Source organism: Chrysemys picta, chromosome 16 (assembly GCF_011386835.1).
Source record: "Chrysemys picta bellii isolate R12L10 chromosome 16, ASM1138683v2, whole genome shotgun sequence".
Lineage (NCBI taxonomy): Eukaryota > Metazoa > Chordata > Testudines > Emydidae > Chrysemys > Chrysemys picta.
Window position 1 is genome coordinate 10,875,624 of NC_088806.1, and position 22,291 is coordinate 10,897,914.

General features: G+C 48.3%; 2 protein-coding genes across 15 annotated transcripts in view; both read left to right on the forward strand.

Annotated features, from left to right (window-relative positions):
- LOC101935438 (zinc finger protein 436-like) overlaps positions 1 to 15,094 on the forward strand; it is a 321,486-nt gene extending 306,392 nt beyond the window's left edge. For 8 of the 14 annotated variants that reach the window (XM_065569512.1, XM_065569521.1, XM_065569515.1 and 5 more), the window contains 2 exons: positions 8,244 to 8,357; positions 8,691 to 15,094. In XM_065569512.1, the coding sequence (XP_065425584.1) occupies positions 8,244 to 8,357; positions 8,691 to 10,708 (2,132 nt within the window). In that variant the 3' untranslated portion in view covers positions 10,709 to 15,094. The remainder of the gene's footprint in view (positions 1 to 8,243; positions 8,358 to 8,690) is intronic. The other 6 variants (XM_065569514.1, XM_065569518.1, XM_065569513.1 and 3 more) reach the window with 1 other exon arrangement.
- Positions 15,095 to 20,448: 5,354 nt separating this feature from the next.
- Positions 20,449 to 22,291, forward strand: part of LOC112060954 (zinc finger protein 391-like) — a 36,070-nt gene continuing 34,227 nt past the window's right edge. The window contains exon 1 of the mRNA XM_065569943.1: positions 20,449 to 20,721. Within this exon, the coding sequence (XP_065426015.1) occupies positions 20,586 to 20,721 (136 nt within the window). The 5' untranslated portion in view covers positions 20,449 to 20,585. The remainder of the gene's footprint in view (positions 20,722 to 22,291) is intronic.

Consider the following 22,291-nt stretch of genomic DNA (forward strand, 5'->3'; position numbering starts at 1 on the left):
AAAGATGTGGAGAAATTGGAAAGGGTCCAGAGAAGAGCAACAAGAATGATTAAAGGTCTTGAGAACATGACCTATGAAGGAAGGCTGAAAGAATTGGGTTTGTTTAGTTTGGAAAAGAGAAGACTGAGAGGGGACATGATAGCAGTTTTCAAGTATCTAAAAGGGTGTCGTAAGGAGGAGGGAGAAAACTTGTTCACCTTAGCCTCTGAGGATAGAACAAGAAGCAATGGGCTTAAACTGCAGGAAGGGAGGTCTAGGTTGGACATTAGGAAAAATTTCCTAACTGTCAGGGTGGTTAAACACTGAAATAAATTGCCTAGGGAGGTTGTGGAATCTCCATCTCTGGAGATATTTAAGAGTAGGTTAGATAAATGTCTATCAGGGATGGTCTAGACAGTATTTGGTTCTGCCATGCGGGCAGGGGACTGGACTCGATGACCTCTTGAGGTCCCTTCCAGTCCTAGAATCTATGAATCTATGATCCCTCACTCTCACAGATCTTGGGAGACAGACCTGTCCTTGCTTACAGACAACCCCCCAACCTGAAGCAAATACTCACCAGTAACCACACATCACTGACAGGGCCAGCTCCAGGGTTTTGGCCACCCCAAGCAGCCAAAAAAAAACAACAAAAAAAACCCTGTGATCTGCGGCGGCAATTCGGCGGAAGGTTCTTCGCTCCGAGCGGGAGTGAGGGACCGTCCGCCGAATAGCTGGACCTGCTGCCCCTCTCCGGAGTGGCCGCCCCAAGCACCTGCTTGCCAAGCTGGTGCCTGGAGCCGGCCCTGAGCACTGAACAAAAACACTGACCCAGGAACCTATCCTTGCAACAAAGCCCGATGCCAACTCTGTCCACATATCTATTCAAGTGACATCATCATAGGACCTAATCACATCAGCCATACCATCAGGGGCGCATTCACCTGCACATCTACCAATGTGATATATGCCATCATGTGCCAGCAATGCCCCTCTGCCATGTACATTGGCCAAACCGGACAGTCTCTACGCAAAAGAATTAATGGACACAAATCTGACATCGGGAATCATAATACTCAAAAACCAGTGGGAGAACACTTTAATCTGTCTGGTCATTCTATGACAGACCTGCGGGTGGCTATCTTACAACAGAAAAACTTCAAAAACAGACTCCAACGAGAGACTGCTGAGCTGGAATTGATATGCAAACTAGATACAATCAATTTAGGCTTGAATAAGGACTGGGAATGGCTGAGCCATTACAAACATTGAATCTATCTCCCCTTGTAAGTATTCTCACACTTCTTATCAACCTGTCTGTACTGGGCTATCTTGATTATCATTTCAAAAGTTTTTTTCTCTTACTGAATTGGCCTCTCAGAGTTGGTAAGACAACTCCCACCTGTTTATGCTCTCTGTATGTGTATATATATCTCCTCAATATATGTTCCATTCTATGCATCCGAAGAAGTGGGCTGTAGCCCCAGAGGGAATGAATGCTCTAATAAATTTGTTAATCTCTAAGGTGCCACAAGTACTACTGTTCTATATCTTTCAGCAATTACCAGAGGTTTTGGAGAAAAATGGGACCCCAGGATTTCCACAATGTCACTGTAAGATTTAGTGTCTGGCTTAACAGGATGTAGTAAGCTGCGTAGCCGGGAGTAGGTCTTAGCCCCTACAACACTTAAGAATATTGGCACCTTCTTCTCTTCTGTAATGTCATTTGCAATAACAAAAAGCTCAAAACACTCAGTATATACATGCCTTTGCATTATAGTCTCCTCGAAAGGTTCCAGTGGCCCTGTAAGTGTGGTCATGATTTTAGTTTCAGTTTGCACAGTCAGAGCAAACAAGCCAGTTCTCACCCCCTTCCAGCAGCAAACAAGGTTTGTTTGTTTGTTTTTGGACCTTAACTTCTACTTCCTTCTGTTGCTGGGCCAGCACAGATATCCCATACTCATCGCCACGTTGTTATATCCTTGGGGACAACAGTTTTAGGAAGAAATCACTGGAGACACAGAGAGCTGTAAACCTTGGAGCAGCCATTTATTGCTACACACAGAAATAACCAACAGCCAGCCAAAACAGGCTTGGTTATCCCCAATAATCTAACTCAGTTGCCATAGCAACACAAGATTCTATTACCACGACAACCAAATACACAACAACACCAATCTACTCGAATTCTTTGAGGGGGTCAACAAGCATGTGGACAAGGGGGATCCAGTGGACATAATGTACTTAGATTTTCAGAAAGCCTTTGACAAGGTCCCTCACCAAAGGCTCTTAAGAAAAGTAAGCTGTCATGGGATAAGAGGGAAGGTCCTCTCATGGATTGGTAACTGGGTAAAAGATAGGAAACAAAGGGTAGGAATAACTGATCAGTTTTCAGACTGGAGAGAGGTAAATAGTGGTGTCCCCCAGGGGTCTGTACAGTTGTGTTCAACATGTTCATAAATGATCTGGAAAAAGAGGTAAACAGTGAGGTGGCAAAATTTGCAGATGATACAAAATTACTCAAGATAGTTAAGTCCCAGGCAGACTGTGAAGAGCTACAAAAGGATCTCACAAAACTTGGTGACTGGGCAAAAAAATGGCAGATGAAATTCAGTGTTGATAAATGCAAAGTAATGTACACTGGAAAACATAATCCCAACTCTACATATAAAATGATGGGGTCTAAATTAGCTGTTATTACTCAAGAAAGAGATTGTGGAGTCATTGTGGATAGTTCTCTGAAATCATCCACTCAATGTACAGCGGCAGTCAAAAAAGTTAACAGAATGTTGGGAATCATTAGGAAAGGGATAGATAATAAGACAAAAAATATATTGTCTCTATATAAATGCATGATACGCCCACACCTTGAATATTGTGTGCAGATGTGGTCGCCCCATCTCAAAAAAAGATATATTGGAATTGGAAAAGTTCAAAAAAGGTGAACAAAAATGATTGGGGTATAGAATGGCTTCCATATGAGGAGAGATTAATAAGACTGGGACTTTTCAGCTTGGAAAAGAGATGACTAAGGGGGATATGCTAGAGGTCTATAAATTCATGACTGGTGTGGAGAAAGTAAATAAGGAAGTGGTATTTACTATTTCTCATAACACAAGAACTGTGGGTCACCAAATGAAATTAATAGGCAGCAGGTTTAAAACAAACAAACAAAGGGAAGTATTTCTTCAGTCAACCTGTGGAACTCTTTACCAGAAGATGTTGTGAAGGCCAAGACTATAACAGGGTTCAAAAATGAACTATGTAAATTCATGGAGGATAGGTTCATCAATGCCTATTAGCCAGGATGGGCAGGGATGGTGGCCCTAACCTCTGTTTTCCAGAAGCTGGGAATGGACGATAGGGGATGGATCACTTGATGATTCCCTGTTCTGTTCATTCCCTCTGGGGCACCTCGCATTGGCCACTGTCGGAAGACAGGATCCTGGCTAGATGGACCATTGATCTAACCCAGTATGGCCGTTCTTATGTAAAAAGCTGCCTCTGGTGGCAAGGTTGTATCCAGAGCCAGCTCTAGGCACCAGCAAAGTAAGCAGTTGCTTGGGGCGGCAAATTTGCAGGGGTGCAAGAATCCAGCATGGGAGCTGAGAACCAACAGGGGGCCCTGGGAGCTGTAGTTCCTTGGTTAGCTCCCTGCCTGTAGAGCCAGCCCTGGAGCAGGGAAAGAACTACATTTCCCAGCATTCCCTTGGCTGCAATTAACAGGAAAGGGAGGGGGAAGAAGTGTGGAACTGAAACCTCATGCTGCAGCTTGCTGTGAATGGTAGGGACAAAGCCAGCTATAGGTTTTTTGCCACCCCCACCCTAGCCCTGGGCTCCCCTCACACCCCCGTGTTGCCCCAGCCCTGGACTCTCCCCTGCCCACACCCCCTGCTGCCCCAGTTCTGGTCCCTACCTTAGGGTTACCATCTTTTAGTTTTTAAAAAGGAGGACACTCCATGGGGACCTGGCCCCGCCCCAACCCCGCCCCTTCCCCACCCTCAGCCCCGCCCCAACTCTGCCCCCTCCCCTGAACGCTCCGCCCCCTGCTCCTCCCCCGGCCCCGTGGGCCCAACCCCGGCTCCCGGCCCGGCCCGGCCCTGCGACCCCGGCCCCGCGACCCCGGCCCCTGGCCCAGCACTGCGACCCCGGCCCGGCCCCGCGCCCCCAACTCCCGGCCCCGCGGGCCCGGCCCCGCGACCCAGGCTCCCAGCTCCCGGCCCCCGCGACCCCGGCTCCCGGCTCCCGGCCCGACCCCGCGCCCCACGGGCCCGGCTCCCGGCCCGACCCCGCGCCCCCGGCCCGGCTCCCGGCCCGACCCCGGCCCGGCTCCCGGCCCGGCCCCGCGCCCCCGGCCCGGTATTGCGACCCCGGCTCCTGGCCCGGCCGCGCACCCGGCTCCCGGCATGGCACCGCGACCCCGGCTCCCGGCCCGGCACTGCGCCCCCCGCTCGGCACCGCGACCCCGGCCCCGCACCCCAGCTCCTGCCGAGCACCGCCGGCCCCGGCCCGGCCCCGCACCGCCGACCCCAGGCTCAGAGGCCCCGGCCGAGCACTGCCGAGCCCTCCGTCCCTCCCGATTTTCCCGGACATGTCCGGCTTTTGGGGATTTCCCCCCGGACGGGGATTTGAGCCCCCAAAAGCCGGACATGTCTGGGAAAATCCGGACGTATGGTAACCCTACCCTACCTGCACCCCTCTGCTGCCCCAGCCCTGGGCTCTCCCCCAACCCGCATCTCCTGCCGCCCCAGCCCTGGGCTCTTCTCCCCCCACACACCCGCACCCCCTGCTGCCCCAGCTCTGGCCCCCACCTGCACCTCCTGCTGCCCCAGCCCTGGGCTGTCCCCCAAAGAAAGAATTGGGTGGACTAAATGGACAGTGCACCTCTCTGAAGCCTAGCAAGGGAGGTACGTGGATCCCACTAGAATTTAAAATGAAAAGTAAGGGAGGGGAGGCTCTACTAGACTGGGCAGCTTTAGATACAGTACAAGGCACGTAGGAGGATTTCCACTTCTGAGCCATGGAAGCAGAAATTGACTTTTCCTTTCCAGATTTAGCTAATATTCAGAAAGGGAATCCAGCACCTGCCTTCCAGATTTGAACACCTCAAAATTCAGGAATGCTCAAGCTCAATTTGGGCAACTGTTACTTCATTTCTCCCAAACCAAATATACTGATCCACTGTAACTTGCTGTAGAAAAAGTAGAATAAATTGAGCAAGAAATGCTTCCCAGTGGTTATTAGGACTGGAATTGCTATTTTCAACAGCCATTGCTTTTTTTCTTTAGTTTTGGTTTTATTTGTTTAAAAGGAAGACAGTGATATTGCATTGGCAAATTCCCCATAGAAACAAAGAATGGAACAAAAGAATAATAAAGGCACCTCAACTTTTCCTCATTTATGTAGGACAGTCTTATAATATGCATCCAGATATCCTCCAATCACACGAGCTGAAAATTGTTCCACTTTACTGCAGTTCTGTAACCATATGGGAACCAATCCTGTCTGTGTTCTGTGCACATCCAAAATTCCTGCTGAATGACCCGCCCTGGGAGTGAGTTACCAGTGATCCAGGGCTGGGGCAGCAGGAGGGTGCAGTTGGGGGTGGGGAGAGAGAGCCCAGGGCTGGCGGGGGGGGGGGGGGAGGGGAGGCACCCAAAAATGTTTTTGCTTGGGGCAGCAAAAAATCTAGAGCCGGCCCTGGTTGTATCTCAGGAATCTCTTGATCAAATCACCCAATATTTGGACCAGTCGCCCTTCATTGAATGCCCATAAAAACCAGAAAATGTCAAGACAATTCAAATAAATATGTGGCTTTTATAATTGTTAGAATAGATAATGTTTAAACAGGAAAAATAAGGCTTCTGTCCACCGAGCCAACAGGAGAACCCTTCGCATTGCTGGATTGAGTGGCTACGCTGAAGCGCCACAGAAGTGCAGCTACAGTTTCTCAATTGTAGACAAGCCCTGAGATACGACATTTAGTGACACCCCCCCCCGTCCCTCCTATTCCTTACTGCCCTGAACCCCACCAATGCATGCGCGCTGATCCCGGCTCTTGTACAACTCTCTGGGTTTCGCTCTGTGATGAAAAAACAGGTCCAAGGTGACTGTTGTAGCCTGATTTAGGGTGTACTGATAATATTAATTTGGATAATATGGGAATTTAATTTTAATTTTATTTTGATTTAATTTAAGTAACAATATTGATAATAATTAATCATTAATATGAATAGTATGGGTTTTAGGCTCGCCAATCTGTTTCATCAGAAGATAAAAGTTCTTGTCCTGAATCAGGCTCCACAGAATTTACAAAGGACCCTCGGGGGTATGACAGGAAGCTCACACTGAGAGAGACTTTTTATTAAAAGAGACTTAAAGACTTTTTATTAAAATTAATGAAATAGTAAGTAAATGGTAAAATAACCAGAGTTCCAAAGTTACAATTGCATTACTGCTATTCAAAAGATACATGTGCTAATAGAGTATTATATGCAGCAAAGCTTTGGTTAATATACTCACATCCTTCCTTGATAACCTGGTGGTAAGAGACACAGGACCAGCCTTGCAGTTCAGGTTTTTCAATTCTTGAGTGAGGGATGCAGTGCTTAGAAGAAACTAATGCTACGAGCTATTAAAGTGAACTTAGGGTTTACTTGACTAATTTAAACTTAAAATCAAAACCTAATAAACAAACTAAGAATAAAACTTAGGGAAACCAAGCTTAGCCTGCATGCGTCTGATGAAGGGGGTATTCACCCACGAAAGCTTATGCTCCAGCACGTGTTAGTCTATAAGGTGCCACAGGACGCTTTGTTGCTTTTTACAAGCTTAGCCTAGTTCCCTTGAAACTTAAAGTTTAAGGGTAGGTCTACACTTACCTCCGGGTCCGGCAGTAAGCAATCAATCTTCTGGGATCGATCCCGGAAGTGCTCGCCGTCGACGCCGGTACTCCAGCTCGGCGAGAGGAGTACGCGGCATCGACGGGGGAGCCTGCCTGCCGTGTCTGGACCTGCGGTAAGTTCGAACTAAGGTACTTCGAATTCAGCTACGTTATTAACGTAGCTGAATTTGCGTACCTTAGTTCGAAACGGGGGGTTACTGTGGACCAGGCCTAAGAAGAACAAGTATGGCCTACTAAGTAGTAGTAGCCATTGTAGACAGATAGAATAGATAGAGAATAAGTAAGAATAGAAATGGAGTAAGTAAGAATGGAGCAAAGTGAGAACTGGAGATACTCTATTGAGGTGGGTCCCCTCTTTTGTAGGGCAAATGCCGGAAATCCTTCCTCTTATGCCCAAATTTCATTCCTCACCCACAGAAATGTTAGGGTCACTTACCCCATAGGCGTATTGATGACAGGTATGTACGCACATCAGTCTCTTGTGGTGTACTTGTTAAGTCTGTGGGTACAACACTGGAAACCCCCCCCCGCCCATGCCATTCTCCATTGTCTACTGGTCTAGGTAAAGGGCTTAGCCTCAGGTGTAGGCACTTTATTTGGGGATAGGAAAAACAAGATAAAAGGTCAACTTTGCTTTTCTGGGTAAAAGGGCGCAGGATATAGATATGCTAACTTTGCCTTAGCTCAACATGCAGGATCTGGCCTGTCGGTCTCCTGCATTGCAGCCAAACTTACCTTAACATACATCTATAAACCTATTACGATAAACCAAACACTTAAACTATAAGAAAAGATATAGATATATCCATATATCTATATAGATATATATATTATCTATCTAATCTATCTATCTATCTATCTATCTATCTATCTATCTATTCCCATAGACCCTATCTATCTATCTATCTACAGACACCCCCTCTATCTATCTATCTATCTATCTATCTATCTATCTATCTATCTATTCCCATAGACCCCATCTATCTATCTATCTACAGACACCCCCTCTATCTATCTATCTATCTATCTATCTATCTATCTATCTATCTATCTATCTATCTACAAACAAGGAGGTTAGTCCTATAGGCTACATCTCTTCTCTGGATGGAGTCTTTACTTTCTGGGACATGTGTTTTAGCAGCTCCTTTGATGAGGAGTGTCTGTCTGTGTGTGTTCCCAGCAGAGATTGGGATTGTCTAATCCCTCCTAAGCAGAGTGTCCTGCGCCTTTGAGCCCCTGGGGAGCTGCCCTTGGGATTTTACTGCTTTAAAATGGGCTGGGGTAAAAGTCATCCAATCTTCCTTGTGACAAATGTCCCATGAATTCCTCTCCTCCCCCTTGTTTTCTTTCCCCTGAGCAGGGTGTCCCGTTGCCAAACCAGACGTGATCTCGCAGCTGGAACGAGGGGAAGAGCCGTGGGTCCCGGATCTCCAGGGCTCTGAGGAAGGAGAGATCCCGAGAGGCGCCTGTGCAGGTGAGGGATCATTAAACCAATTCAAAAACTCTCAGTGCCTAAAGGAAAGAGCTGGGACTCCCTAGAAAAACCTTGTGAGCTCTTGGGATTCAGGAGTATCCCCAGGAGGCCTTGTACCCTATGGGCAGCGATCGCTCACGGCTTCCTACCCATCCTCACTGGTAGGAGCTCCCTCCCTGATGTGATGCGGAGACAGAATCGTTCCCCTCCTCTCTCCCCTATGGGGAAGGGTTTTGCAGAATTCAGCTATTAGGTTTTTTCCTGTCTCTTCAGCTCTAATTTCAGTTTGTTTCCCTGTTCCACCCGTTTCTGAGATTTCTCCCTCTGTCCCAGCAGGGGATGCGATGGTGAGTGAGAATGAGGAGCAGGAAGATGGTGAGCACGTGGAAGCACATGGGGGATTATCGCAAGGATCCAAGGGGAATGTGTCCAGACGTCATGTGCAGGGAAAAGCCTCTGAGAGCCAGCAAAGTCCAGAGAGAGACCAGGGAAACCAGCCCAGGGAGAAAGTGGGCAAATCCATTAATTGTCAGCGAACTCACCAGGACTTCAAGGAAATCACAGCCCAGCAGAGAACCCTCACAGGAGAGAGAAAAAACACATGTACTGAGTGTGGGAAACACTTCATTCTGAACTCCACCCTTATTAAACATCAGAGGATCCACACAGGAGAGCGCCCCTACGAATGCTGTGAGTGCGGGAAACAGTTCAGTGAGAAATCAAACCTTATTAAACATCAGACAAACCACACCCAAGAGCGACCCTATGAGTGCCATGAGTGCGGGAAAAAATTCACTCGGAGCTCAACCCTTATCAGACATCAGAGGAGCCACACGGAAGAGAGACCGTATGAATGCAGTGAGTGCGGGAAAAGGTTCACTCGGAGCTCAGTCCTTATTAATCATCAGAGAATCCACACAGGAGAGCGACCCTATGAATGCAGTGAGTGCGGGAAAACCTTCCCTCAGAGCTCAATCCTCTTTAAACATCAGAAGATCCACACGGGAGAGCGCCCCTACAAATGCTATGAGTGTGGGAAACAGTTCATTGAGAAATCAACACTTATTAAACATCAGACAAGCCACACGGGAGAAAGACCCTATGAGTGCCGTGAGTGCGGGAAACAGTTCAGTCAGAAATCAAGCCTTATTAAACATCAGACAAGCCACACAAGAGAGAGATCCTGTCAGTGCTGTGAGTGCGGGAAAAGCTTCACCCACAGCTCATCCCTTATCAGACATCAGAGGATCCATACGGGAGAGAGACCCTATGAGTGCTGTGAGTGTGGGAAAAGCTTCACTTTCAAATACGACCTTAATAAACATCAGAGGATCCACACAGGAGAGCGCCCCTATGAATGCTGTGAGTGCGGGAAACAGTTCACCTGGAGCTCAGGGCTTATTAATCATCAGCGAATGCACACGGGAGAGCGCCCCTATGAATGCTGTGAGTGCGAGAAAAAATTCACTCAGTGCTCGGGCCTTATTAGTCATCAGAGAATGCACACGGGAGAGCGGCCCTATACATGCTGTGAGTGCGGGAAAAGCTTCACTCAGAATTCAGGCCTTCTTAATCATCAGAGAATTCACACAGGAGAGCGACCCTATACATGCTCTGAGTGCGGGAAAACGTTCCCTCAGAGCTCAGCCCTTTTTAAACATCGGAGGATCCACACGGGAGAGCACCCCTATGAATGCCCTGAGTGCGGGAAACAGTTCAGTGAGAAATCAAAACTTATTAAACATCAGACAAGCCACACAGGAGAGAGACCCTATGAGTGCCGTGAGTGCGGGAAAAGCTTCACTCAGACTTCATCCCTTATTAGACATCAGAAGATCCACACGGGAGAGAGACCCTATGAGTGCTGTGAGTGTGGGAAAAGCTTCACTTTCAAATACGACCTTAATAAACATCAGAGGATCCATACAGGAGAGCGCCCCTATGAATGCTGCGAGTGCGGGAAACAGTTCACCTGGAGCTCAGGGCTTATTATTCATCAGAGAATCCACACAGGAGAGCGACCCCATGAATGCTGTGAGTGCGGGAAAACCTTCACTCAGAGCTCAGGCCTTATTACTCATCAGAGAATGCACACAGGAGAGCGACCCTATACATGCCGTGAGTGTGGGAAAAAATTCACTCAGAGCTCAGGCCTTATTAATCATCAGAGAATGCACACAAGGGAGCAACCCTATATATGCTGTGAGTGCGGGAAAACCTTCCCTCAGGACTCAGCCCTTTTTAAACATCAGAGGATCCACACAGGAGAGAACCCTATGAATGCTGTGAGTGAGGGAAAAGTTTCATCCAGCGCTCACACCTTAATAGACATCAGTGATTTCACAGGATAGATAAACACCATGAAAAGTTTGTGCAGGGCAGAGACATTTTTTTTTTTAAGACTTTTGCTAATTCCCACCTAGTGACTTTTTTTTTAGGGCTGTTTGTAGCATTTGCATCACCGTGTTCTCTCAGCTCCCCCAGGTGAGTTGCCCACTTTTCCTTTTGCAGGTCACTCTTCTCAGGGGTGAATCCCATGGTCCTTTCCACCAACTCCTTTCTCCTGGGAGTCTGGGAGTGTGTCTCCCTCCTGCCAGGAGCGTCCATTAGCCCCAGGTGCGGGAAATCAGGGTGACCTCAAGTAGCTAAACTGAGTGAAAGTTGACTGGGGCTTTGTCTCTCTAGGATACTGCGTAAAGATGTGGTCTCCCCGTCTCAAAAAAGATATACTGGCACTAGAAAAGGTTCAGAGAAGGGCAACTAAAATGATTAGGGGTTTGGAAAGGGTCCCATATGAGGAGAGATTAAAGAGGCTAGGACTTTTCAGCTTGGAAAAGAGGAGACTAAGGGGGGATATGATAGAGGTCTATAAAATCATGAGTGATGTGGAGAAAGTGGATAAGGAAAAGTTATTTACTTGTTCCCATAATACAAGAACTAGGGGCCACCAAATGAAATTAATAGGCAGCAGGTTTAAAATAAATAAAAGGATGTTCTTCTTCACACAATGCACAGTCAATTTGTGGAACTCCTTACCTGAGGAGGTTGTGAAGGCTAGGACTATAACAGCGTTTAAAAGAGAACTGGATAAATTCATGGTGGTTAAGTCCATTAATGGCTATTAGCCAGAATGGGTAAGGAATGGTGTCCCTAGCCTCTGTTTGTCAGAGGGTGGAGATGGACGGCAGGAGAGAGATCACTTGCTCATTACGTGTTAGGTTCACTGCCTCTGGGGCACCTGGCATTGACCACTGTCGGCAGACAGGATACTGGGCTAGACGGACCTTTGGTCTGACCCAGTACGGCTGCTCTTATGTTCTTCTGATTTTTCATGGAGTTGGCCTGCTGGAAGTAGCTATCCTAATGTGTAAACACTGCTATATGTGCAGTGCTGATATAGCGCAGACTCAGTGGTTGGGGTTAGCTAGCACGTTCCCCTTTGGCCTGTCCTAATCAACACCAATTTTCATAGTGTAGACAAGCCCTGAGCATCACATTCATACTATCACCATAGTAGCAGAGCGATTGTTAGAGTCAGCAAGCTCCCCCTTTGGCGACAGATTGTCTCATTCCCAGGTTTTCTCACGCTGGTCCAGGTTTGCGCTGGACAGCAGGTTGTTTGGTTTATTCACCGTTTTTCTCATTTAAAATATATTTCAATATAAAATAGAGGAGGAGCAGGAGTGGGACAAATGCATATTTTCGGCCTCTGCAACATCAGAAGAAAATGGGGTGAGTTGAGGGATTCCCTCCTTCTCCATCACCGTTATTAGGCCGGCTCACTCCAGCAGCGCTGGCGTCTGTCTGAGCCCCGATGGAGTTTATCCACCTCTATTCTATCCCTCCACTTCCCAAACGTAATAATAGCAATTTGATCCTAAATCCGACTCCTGAGGGCTGGAGATGAAAGTGTCCCAGACCTGGATGGGGAATTCCAGGGGCTCCCAAACACACTGTGATCATTCCCAGTTCAAATCCCAGTTTCTACCCAGTGACAAATCCACTTCTGGGCTTTTTCCTGCTGAGCTGGGATAGTTTGCAGGTGAGAAGGTCGGCAGTTTTTCCCTATTACAATGATGCTCATTTTTGTTTTTGTGAATAACACGACTCTGTAATAAGGAAGTGCTGTTGAATGGAGCAGGTTTGAACGGATCAGAGGAGAAAGCGACGGGGGGAATCTGCTCTCCTCATTTGTGAGTCATCAGATGTAACCTGCTCTGGAATTTCATTTTGTATGAACGAGAAAGTGACTTATACCACTCTGTGTTGCGGGTTTTTCTCTTTCTCCTGAAGGCCATTTGGTCACATAACTGAATATTAGTTTTGTTCTCCAGGATGTAGCTCAGATTTATCGGGGACTTTGGGACAAATGACTGTTTGCTAAAAGAGTCCTTCCTTATCTTATTTTTCACTTTCCTCCACCGCTGCACGATGACGTGGAAGAAGCTCATGTGAAGTTCACTCACCAGGAGAGGATGCTCCAAGCCACTGGGCAGGCTACCAAGAAAACAGTTGCGGGTTTAGGGCTCCACTCTGAAATGGTGAAGAACAGCACGCCTTAAATTGTGCAACTAACTGAAGTCACTGGGTGCGTGTGGCCCATGATGTGGGAAACACTGTCTCTGTCTGTGTTGATGTGGAGAAAATAAAAGTGGCACTTTTGCTGAACTTGTCCCTGGTAGATGCTGCAAATGTGCACTACAATGAAATCGGTGCTGAATGTGATATAGCTGCAGAATATCTATTTTTAATATGTTCCCCTCCTTTTGTGACTTACAGGGATTCTGATGCAGGAGTGTTTCTAGTCCCTAACTTGGACCTGTGCCACCAGATTAAAGAAACAAATAGGGTGTGTTTGGGGAAGCCATTCCTCACTAGCACTGCTCACATTTTGGGTAGTTTGGTAAAAGATTCTACACCAGAGAAGTGTAAATGTACCCTGACCAAGGCCAAGGATTTGGCAAGAACTCAGTTTGATATAGAAGGCACCCAGTAGTCGATTTTCGCCCCAGAGAAGGAAGCTGTGGTGAACTACAGTCCAGGTAAAACTGTTTGTTTCTTAACACTGGTGTTAAAAAAACACCAGTTCGGTGTCTCTGATACACTCCCAAAGGACCCAGGGCTCGAGTGGAAGGGCCTTCACAATTTTGATCCAAAGTTCCATGAGGCAAAGTGAGAAATAGTTGATGCCTTCAGAGGAGATTCCTTCCCCAGCCTGGTTGGGTAACAAGACTTTCATGGTGTTGAAATGACGGTAACCTAGATGGAGCTACTATAAGGTGGGTGCAAAACTGGTTGGAAAACTGATCCCAGAGAGTCATTATTAGTGGTTCATGTCATGCTGGAAGGGCATAATGAGTGGGGTTCTGCAGGGATCAGTTCTGGGTCCGGTTCTGTTCAATATCTTCATCACTGATTTAGAAAATGGCACAGAGAGTACACTTATAAAGTTTGTGGAGGATACCAAGTTGGGAGGGGTTGCAAGTGCTTTGGAGGATAGGATTAAAATTCAAAATGATCTGGACAAATTGGAGAAATGGTCTGAAGTAAAGAGGATGAAATTCAATGCGGATAAATGTAAAGTACTCCATTTAGGAAGGAACAATCAGTTGCACACATACAAAATGGGAAATGACTGCCTAGGAAGGAGTACTGCGGAAAGGGATCATAGTGGACCACAAGCTAAATAAGAGTCAACAGTATAACACTGTTGCAAGAAAAGCAAACATCATTCTGGGATGTATTAGCAGGAGTATTGTAAGCAAGACACAAGAAGTAATTCTTCCACTCTACCTCGTGCTGATTAGGTCTCAACTGGAGCAGTGTATCCAGTTCTGGAAAATTTCAGGAAAGATGTGAACAAATTGGAGAAAGTCCAGAGAAGAGCAACAAAAATGATTAAAGTTCTAGAAAACATGACCTATGAGGGAAGATTGAAAGAATTGGGTTTGTTTAGTCTGGAGAAGAGAAGATTGAGAGGGGACATGATCACAGTTTTCAAGTACATAAAAGGTTGTTACAAGGAGGAGGGAGAATAATTGTTCTTCTTAACCTCTGAGGATAGGACAAGAAGCAATGGGCTTAAATTGCAGGAAGGGCGGTTTAGGTCGGACATTAGGAAAAACTTCCTAACTGTCAGGGTGGTTAAGCCCTAGAATAAATTGCCTATGGAGGTTGTGGAATCTCCATCATTGGGGATTTTTAAGAGCAGGCTGGACAAACACCTGTCAGGGATGGTCTAGATAATACTTAGTCCTGCCTTGAGTGCAGGGGACTGGACTAGATGACCTCTCGAAGTCTCTTCCAGTTCTATGAGTCTATGAATGAATGCATCAGCCTCCAATTTCAGACTGCCAGGTATACATATGTTGAGTCCTGATTCTACGCTTTTGTCTCATAGTTTTGTTCCTGTGTCTTATGCATTTGTCCCACATTGCCTCCACCTCCTGCTTCTTTGAAAGAGTAGAAAGTGCTAAAATAGAGCTGAGGTCCTTTTCCTCATGATGCAAACCTTCCCGCGTAGCCTGAGACCCCTTCCACTCACACTTATGTCAGAAATGAATAGACAGAAATGAACTCTCAGATGTGGAAGGCTCCTATGCTGGTGTAAACCACATTGACACAGTGCTTGCTTGGTGGAAATGGGGCTTAAAAGCAAACTAACCTGTACGAATAGATGTTATAATCTTTGACTGTGTTCTTGTTAGCAATGAAATTAAACATGAAGTTAATCACCAGTTCAAGCCTTACTTTGTGATCACCTGAATTATATCGAAGCACTGTGACTTACAGTTCTTAGTCATATAGAAAGTGGTGGCTAACCCAGAAAAGTGTATTTGATGTCAAATAAGCTTTTGAGCTTACACAGAGTTTTTCTTCAGGCCTGGGAATTTAACGCAGAATGTCACAGCTAAATACCAGGTAGAAAAGCTCACCTCTCACACCAACACAAGTTGCTTAATAAAAGATATCACCTCCCCCACCTTGTCTCTCTAATATCTTGGGGCTGACATGGCTACACCCACACGGCACACGACAGTAGCCGTGTCGGTCCCAGGATATTTTACTTTTAACACAAAGAAATGAAAGGAAATGGCCACATGAAGGCACCAGAACCTAAGGAATAAAACAATGCGCTTCTATGCACATTGATTCTGAATGGTGCTTGAATTTGACTCCCTTATAATTAGAGGTTTCAGAGTAGCAGCCGTGTTAGTCTGTATCCGCAAAAAGAAGAACAGGAGGACTTGTGGCACCTTAGAGACTAACAAATTTATTAGAGCATAAGCTTTCGTGGACTACAGCCCACTTCTTCGGATGCATAATTATAATTAGAAAGACTTTTCTTTCTATGGCAGGCAAAATACAGGATAAAGAAACGTTGATAAGTGCAACAACTAAATTTATAAGAGCGGTCAGACCAAAGGTCTGTCTAGCCCAGTGTCCTGTCTTCCGACAGTGGCCGATGCCAGGCGGGTCACAGCGAATGAACTGTCTGTGGGGGGCCGGGAAACCCCCAGTGGAGAAAAGTGTGTGTGTGGGTCTGTGTGTTGCACCTGTCCATCCATCTTATGTTCTTATGTCTGACCTGCTCAGGGGGAATGTGTGTGGAAGGATCACCTGGCTGGAGGGGAGCTGAGACCTGGGGCTGGGAGGACAACGGGGGTTGAAGGAGCTCAGGGGAACAGTACAAGGGCTGGTGGAGACACAGGCTGGGACCCCAACACGCCTGAGCAGGGGCTTTGTACCGCAACCAGTGCCCCCTAGAGGGGAAATGGAATGGAGTGGTACCATGCGTTACATTTTGTGGGGATGGAAGCTGGTCTGAGATCTCTGCCTGAGACCCCAGTGTGCCCTGTCCCCACAAGCTCAGTATTTACAAGTCACACACGTGTGCCCACCCCCCCCACTGCACATACGCTCCTGCCCCTAGCACCCCATATATTCCACTGGGCTTTTACAGAATGATCACCATCAAGCGGGGAGTTCAGAATCTTTCCAATTATAGAGACGAGAGCCCCGTGCATCGCCCGATCCCCCACCGGGAATACAACAAGGAGACCCGGAACAATGACATCATGCCACTGCAATGCTCCTACTTATACAGCCCAAAATGCCGTTAGCCTTCTTGGCAACACGGGCACCCTGTTGACTCAGTGATAACTTGGTGAACCCATACAAGAGTGCACTACTGGCCTTGCGTACTGAGCTTGTGGTAAACACCTCCAGTGGCTCCACTTACCTTAGTCTAGTGAGATCCTGCCATGGCCACTGATCCTTCAGCACTGTGCACCCTCCAGTACAAGTTGTATGTACCCAAAGATTGAGGGTCTCCCTGGCTGAGTGTGTGAACAGGGGTTTGTGGGATTTAGGGGAAAAGGTGCAAAAATGATGGATAAAGTTCCGTATGGGATATGTATAAAATTAGGGGATGGTGAACACTGCACGATGTGAAGTTGATCCCTGTGTGACCCATGTTGGCCCCAGCATGCATTGCCAAAACCTCTAAAAGTACAGTACAGGGGAGGGTGGCGCGTTGCACAGTGCGATACCGATCCACGGTGCACCGCACTCCAGATCGATACAAGCATTTCTGGTGAGCACGCTTAGCTCCGAAACAAGTAGGCCCGTGCCCATGTGACATACTAACTGTGGCAATTCTATGGAGATGTCATGTGAGTTAATGTCAGTTTCTAGTGTTGATATGGCCGTAGGTCTATGAAAGGTTTGGGAGAGGTAACAAGAGAAGTGTGAGAATAGGCCAAGATTCATTCAGATGTTTAGGTTCCTGCTTTTGTGGAAATAGGCCCATGGCCCCCTAAAGGTTCAGGAACCAAGAGGCGCATACAAAGAACCCAGCAACATTTCTTTCTTTTTTGATAATTTCATGACTTGAGGGTGTAGAACTCATGATTTTGGAATTTGTGCGGCTGTCAAGCAATCTTGGGGCTGTAGATGTGTGTGCATTATGCGGTGAAGGCCAAAACTATCTGTAGGTTCAAAAAAAAATTAGATCAGTTCCTCATGATAGGTTCATCAAAGGCTATTAGCCAAGCTGATCAGTGATGCAACCCCATGTTCTGGATGTGCCTAAACCTCTGTTTGCCAGAAGTTGGGAATGGGCAACAGGGGATGGATCACTTGATGATTCCCTGTTCTGTTCATTCCCTCTGAAGCACCTGGATTTAGCCACTGTTGGCAGACAGGATACTGGGCTAGATGGACCTTTGGTCTGACCCAGTGTGACCATTCTTATGTTCAGCAAAAATGACAGAAGGTTTTTGCCCTTGAGAAGGATGTTACATGACATAGCATACTGTCCTTAGTGAATATTTGCTAATCAAGTTCTACACACAAGCAATGACAGGTGAAAAACCACTAAGAGCTGGATTGAGAGGCAAAATAACAGTTGGGAAAGGCAATCCCCATTGGTGGATCAAAGGCAAATGTACTTTTGACACCAGGCCAGGAAATCAGTCAGACTGGAAGTCACATGATCCCATAGGCGCCGACTTCTGCTCCCGCTGGTGGGTGCTCGACCCCCACTCTGCCCCCGGCCCCGCCCCCACTCCACCCCCTTCACTAGGCCCCGCCCCTGTCTCACACTCTCCCACCCCCGCCCCGGCCCCGCCTCTTCCCCTGAGTGCACCACATCCCCCCTTCACCCCCTCTCTCCCAACATGCCACTAAACAGCGGCGGCGGCCGGGCGGGAAGCGCTGGGAAGTAGGCAGAGGAGCAGGGATGCAGCACGCTCTGAGGGGGTAGGGGGACGGGACGGACCTTGGCTGCCAATGGGTGCAGAGCACCCACTGATTTTTCCCCATGGGTTCTCCAGCACCGGAGCACCCACAGAGTCAGCGCCTATGCATGATCCAACAGAATAAACTTCTGCTCTAAAAATCAGAAGACAAAGATAGAGTTAAAAATTCCAAATTAAAAATCACAGTAAAAAACCATCGCAAGTGCTATGCTAGGAACACAGATGTCATTGCTAAAACTACCAGCAACTAGGGCTGTCAATTCATCACAGTTAATGCCTGCGATTAACTCGAAACAAAATTAACGCATTCATTTTTCTAACGCATTAATCGCATACCTGTGCGGGATGACGTTGGTGATGGAGGGGGGGGGGCCTGAAGCCCCAGCTTGTGTGTGTGTGAGAGAAGCCCCAACTCACAGTTCAGAGGCGGCTGGGAGGTGTGGGGGCTGAAGCACCATGATTCAAGGGGGGCTGGAGCCCCAGGCCCCACGCTCTGAGCCTATATTTGAAAATATAGAAACCCTGCAAAATATTGAAATAAACGATATTCTAATATTGTTTACCAGTGTGATTAAAACTGAGATTAATCACAATTAAGTTTTTAAATCTCACAACGAATCGCTATTCATTTTTTAAATCGCTTGGCAGCCTTACTAGCAGCTATTTACTTATCAATATTTTTGATGAGCATTTGCTATTAAAATATAAATTAAATAGCACAGTGACCTGCGTCTGCACAGTGACGATGAAGTGGTAAGAGTAATAAAAAATAACATTTTCAAAGGAGGAAAACGATGTTTAAAATGGATTACAAGGAAGAGAGTAAAAAGAACAGGAGTACTTGTGGCACCTTAGAGACTAACAAATTTATTTGAGCATAAGCTTTCGTGGGCTAAAACCCACTTCATCGCATGCATGCAATGGAAAATACAGCAGGAAGATATATATATACACAGAGAACATGAAACAATGGGTGTTACCCTACACACTATAACGAGAGTGATAGTGTGATCAGTTAAGGTGAGCTATTACCAACAGGAGAGAAAAAAAACTTTCTGTAGTGGTAATCAAAATGGCCCATTTCCAGCAGTTGACAAGAAGGTGTGAGGAACAGTGTGTGGGGGGGGAAATAAACATGGGGAAATAGTTTTACTTTGCAAACCAGGGCATCCCAACAGCAGATAAGACAAACTTGTGAACCGCTAGGAGACTTTATGCAGTCAGATACACTGAGAAGGGATTTTTTTTAAACACTCAAAATGTGTGACATCACTTGTAGGGGTGTGTGTAAAATCTTTCGCTGAAGCCGGTCTCCTGCAGCACCTCCGTACATTAAAGCAGACAGAGAGGAGCTGCAGTTTCTAGGCACTGGGATGTTCTGTGCCAGGTTGAGAATCCAGCCCTGGGGAAGCCTGTGCTGAGAGGTACTGTCCTGGAAGGGGGGAAATAAAAAAGCCCCCCAATCCTATTTTTGCAACCTCGGCAGGTGGCTCAGCCCCTCAGGGTAACTCTTACCACTTCTACCCCTCCCTGTGCGGGGGTTTTCCACCAACTCCCAGCGCCTCACCCCTGGGCTTAACCCAGGGGTGCAGATAAGGTCAGGTACACCGTAGCCTGAAGATATTTATTGCTGGTACGCTGGACCGGAAAGACACGGGAGCAGAAGGTGGGGCTGCCGGGCGGGCCCACATGCCAGCAGCTCCTCCGGAGCGACAGTACCGCCTCCAGCCCCTCCGCGCAGCGGAGCCTCCTCTTTGGGGGTCTGTACTAGGGTGACCAGACAACAAGTTTGAAAAATCGGGACAGGGGATGGGGCGGTAATAGGAGCCCATATAAAAAAAAGCCCCAGATATTGGGACTGTCCCTATAAAATCAGGCCATCTGGGCACCCTAGTCTGTACAGGGCTGGGGGGAGGCTGGTACAGCCGCCCAGGTGGTGCTGCGGGCCCACGTTCGGCTCCGTTTGCCGCTGCGGGTCAGAAATCTGTATCCGGCGCGGCGGGGGGACAGAGCCCCCGTCCCAATGGAGCAGGGAGAGGGGAGGGAGGAGCTAGGGGCAGGGCGGAGTCACGTGGGGGGGGGTCCATATGCTCCCCCTTTGTGTCCCACCCAGGAGTCCCCCATGCGCAGCGGTAAGAAATAAATTCTACTTGCACCGGGGCTGCCCCCCCCTCCCTGATTTATCCCCCCGCCTCCAGCTGCTTGATCCCCCCCCCCCCAGTCAATTTCCGCCCCCGCTCAGACCCTGCCTATCCCCCTGCTCTGATCCACCCCCTGGGAACAGCACGTGGGGCGTGAGAATGTGCGACTGAGCATGCGCAGTTCACCTGCCGAAGCCGCTGCCCCCCTCCGCGCCTTTCCTCGCTAGCACTGTCCGCGGCTGCTATTGTCCGCGGCTGGAGCGGGGCGGGGCCCGGAGCGGGGGGGGGGGGGATAAGGGGCGGGGCTGTGGAGAACCCCGCCCCCAATGGCGGGGCAGCACTGCCTCCCAGGCCCCCCGCGCACGGTGCGTTCCAACGGCCCTAACGGCCGCAACCGCCACGTATCTCCTTCCCCCTCTCCTCGCGGGGCGCGTCACTTCCCGGCTGCTCTGGGGGGAGCCGGTAAGAGCCGAGCCCAGCGGGGTGCCCTGCCTGGGTCCGAGACCCCCCCCCTGGGGTCCCGGTGCGGCCTCCGTAGCGATGGGGGGGAGGCGGGAAACCCCCGGTGGAGAAAAGTGTGAGTGTGTCTCTGTGTGTTGCACCTGCCCATCCCCCACTGCTGCCCCCTTCCCTGCTCCAGGGACCTTCCCCTTCCAAACTGCCCCCCCCGGGCTCCCTGCGGCCGTGTGAATGGGAGGAGGGGAACCGTCACTGTCTGTGTGTGTTGGACAGTCACATAAAATCCCTTCACACTGCCCCTCCCCCTCCTCCTCCCCTCATTTCATAGCCACAGAAACTCCCCCCCCCCCCCCCCCGCGCGTCTGGGGGTTTGTCTCTCCTGTTACCAAATGCGGAGTTTGTGACCCATTTTTCCCACAACTGTTAAAGATGGATATAAAACAGGGGTTCTCAAACTGGGGGTCGGGACCCCTCAGGGGGTTGTGAGGTTATTACATGGGGGTCCTGAGCTGTCAGCCTCCACCCCAAACCCCGCTTTGCCTCCAGCATTGATAATGGTGTTAAATATATAAAAAAGTGTTTTTCATTTATAAGGGGGGGGGGGTCGCACTCAGAAGCTTACTGTGTGAAAGGGGGTCACCAGTACAAAAGTCTGAGAACCAGTGATATAAAAATCCTAAAATCCCTCCGCCCCCCGCCACTTTCTCTCTCGGGACCTTAATTCTGCCCAGTCCCAGCTGCTTCTGCCCCCCACCATACCCCAAACCTCTTCACGCCTCCAACTATCCGTTTCCAGTCTTCCCTTGCTGCTACCCTTTCCTGACTGGCAGAGAAACTCTAGCTCTATCCCCTTCTCTTTGCTTCTGAAAGTTGCCTTGCCCAGGGCTTTGCTGCCTGTGTGAATGGCAGGTAGGGATGGGGAGCCATCACTTTCTGCACATTTACTGAACATTCATCTAGTCCCTGACACCTTCATTAATGCAGAGGTAAGGTTGCCCAGCAGTATGTTGGGCCCTCCCAGAGTGTCAAGTTCAGCAAAATTCAAACCTCCAAAAACTAGGAAATGGAGAGCTAATGTGCACGCCAATGCAACCTTAACTCTGCCCCCTGGAGCTGGCAACAGCCACTGGGCGTTATCTGCCAGCACTCCAGCTGCACTCTCTGTGTTAGGTGTAGCTGCACTGAAAGGTAGAGGCATTAGTTAGAGCAACTTGGTGGAGGTGTGATTGTGATATGAGAAGATCTGGGTCTGAGTCCCCCATGTGTGCGATGAAAGGAAAGAGGTGCATGTGTACCTTAAGCTTCCAGTCTGGATCATTTCTGCACTGAGCTGTGCATGTTGTCACAAGGAGAGAGGGGACTGTTTGCCATGGGAATGGTCAGCAGTGAGATGGGATGCGAGAGCAGTCTGTGTGCTTAACGATGGGTAAGTGAATGTAGAACGTTAGCTGGAACTTCTGTGAGTAAGGATGAAAGAGTTGTAAAAAGGGGTGAAGAGGTGTTCAGTTGACCAAGTGTGTGGCTGTTTCTGGGGAGCAGGCCCAGTGTCTGAGTGTAGATCAGGTGTTGGTAG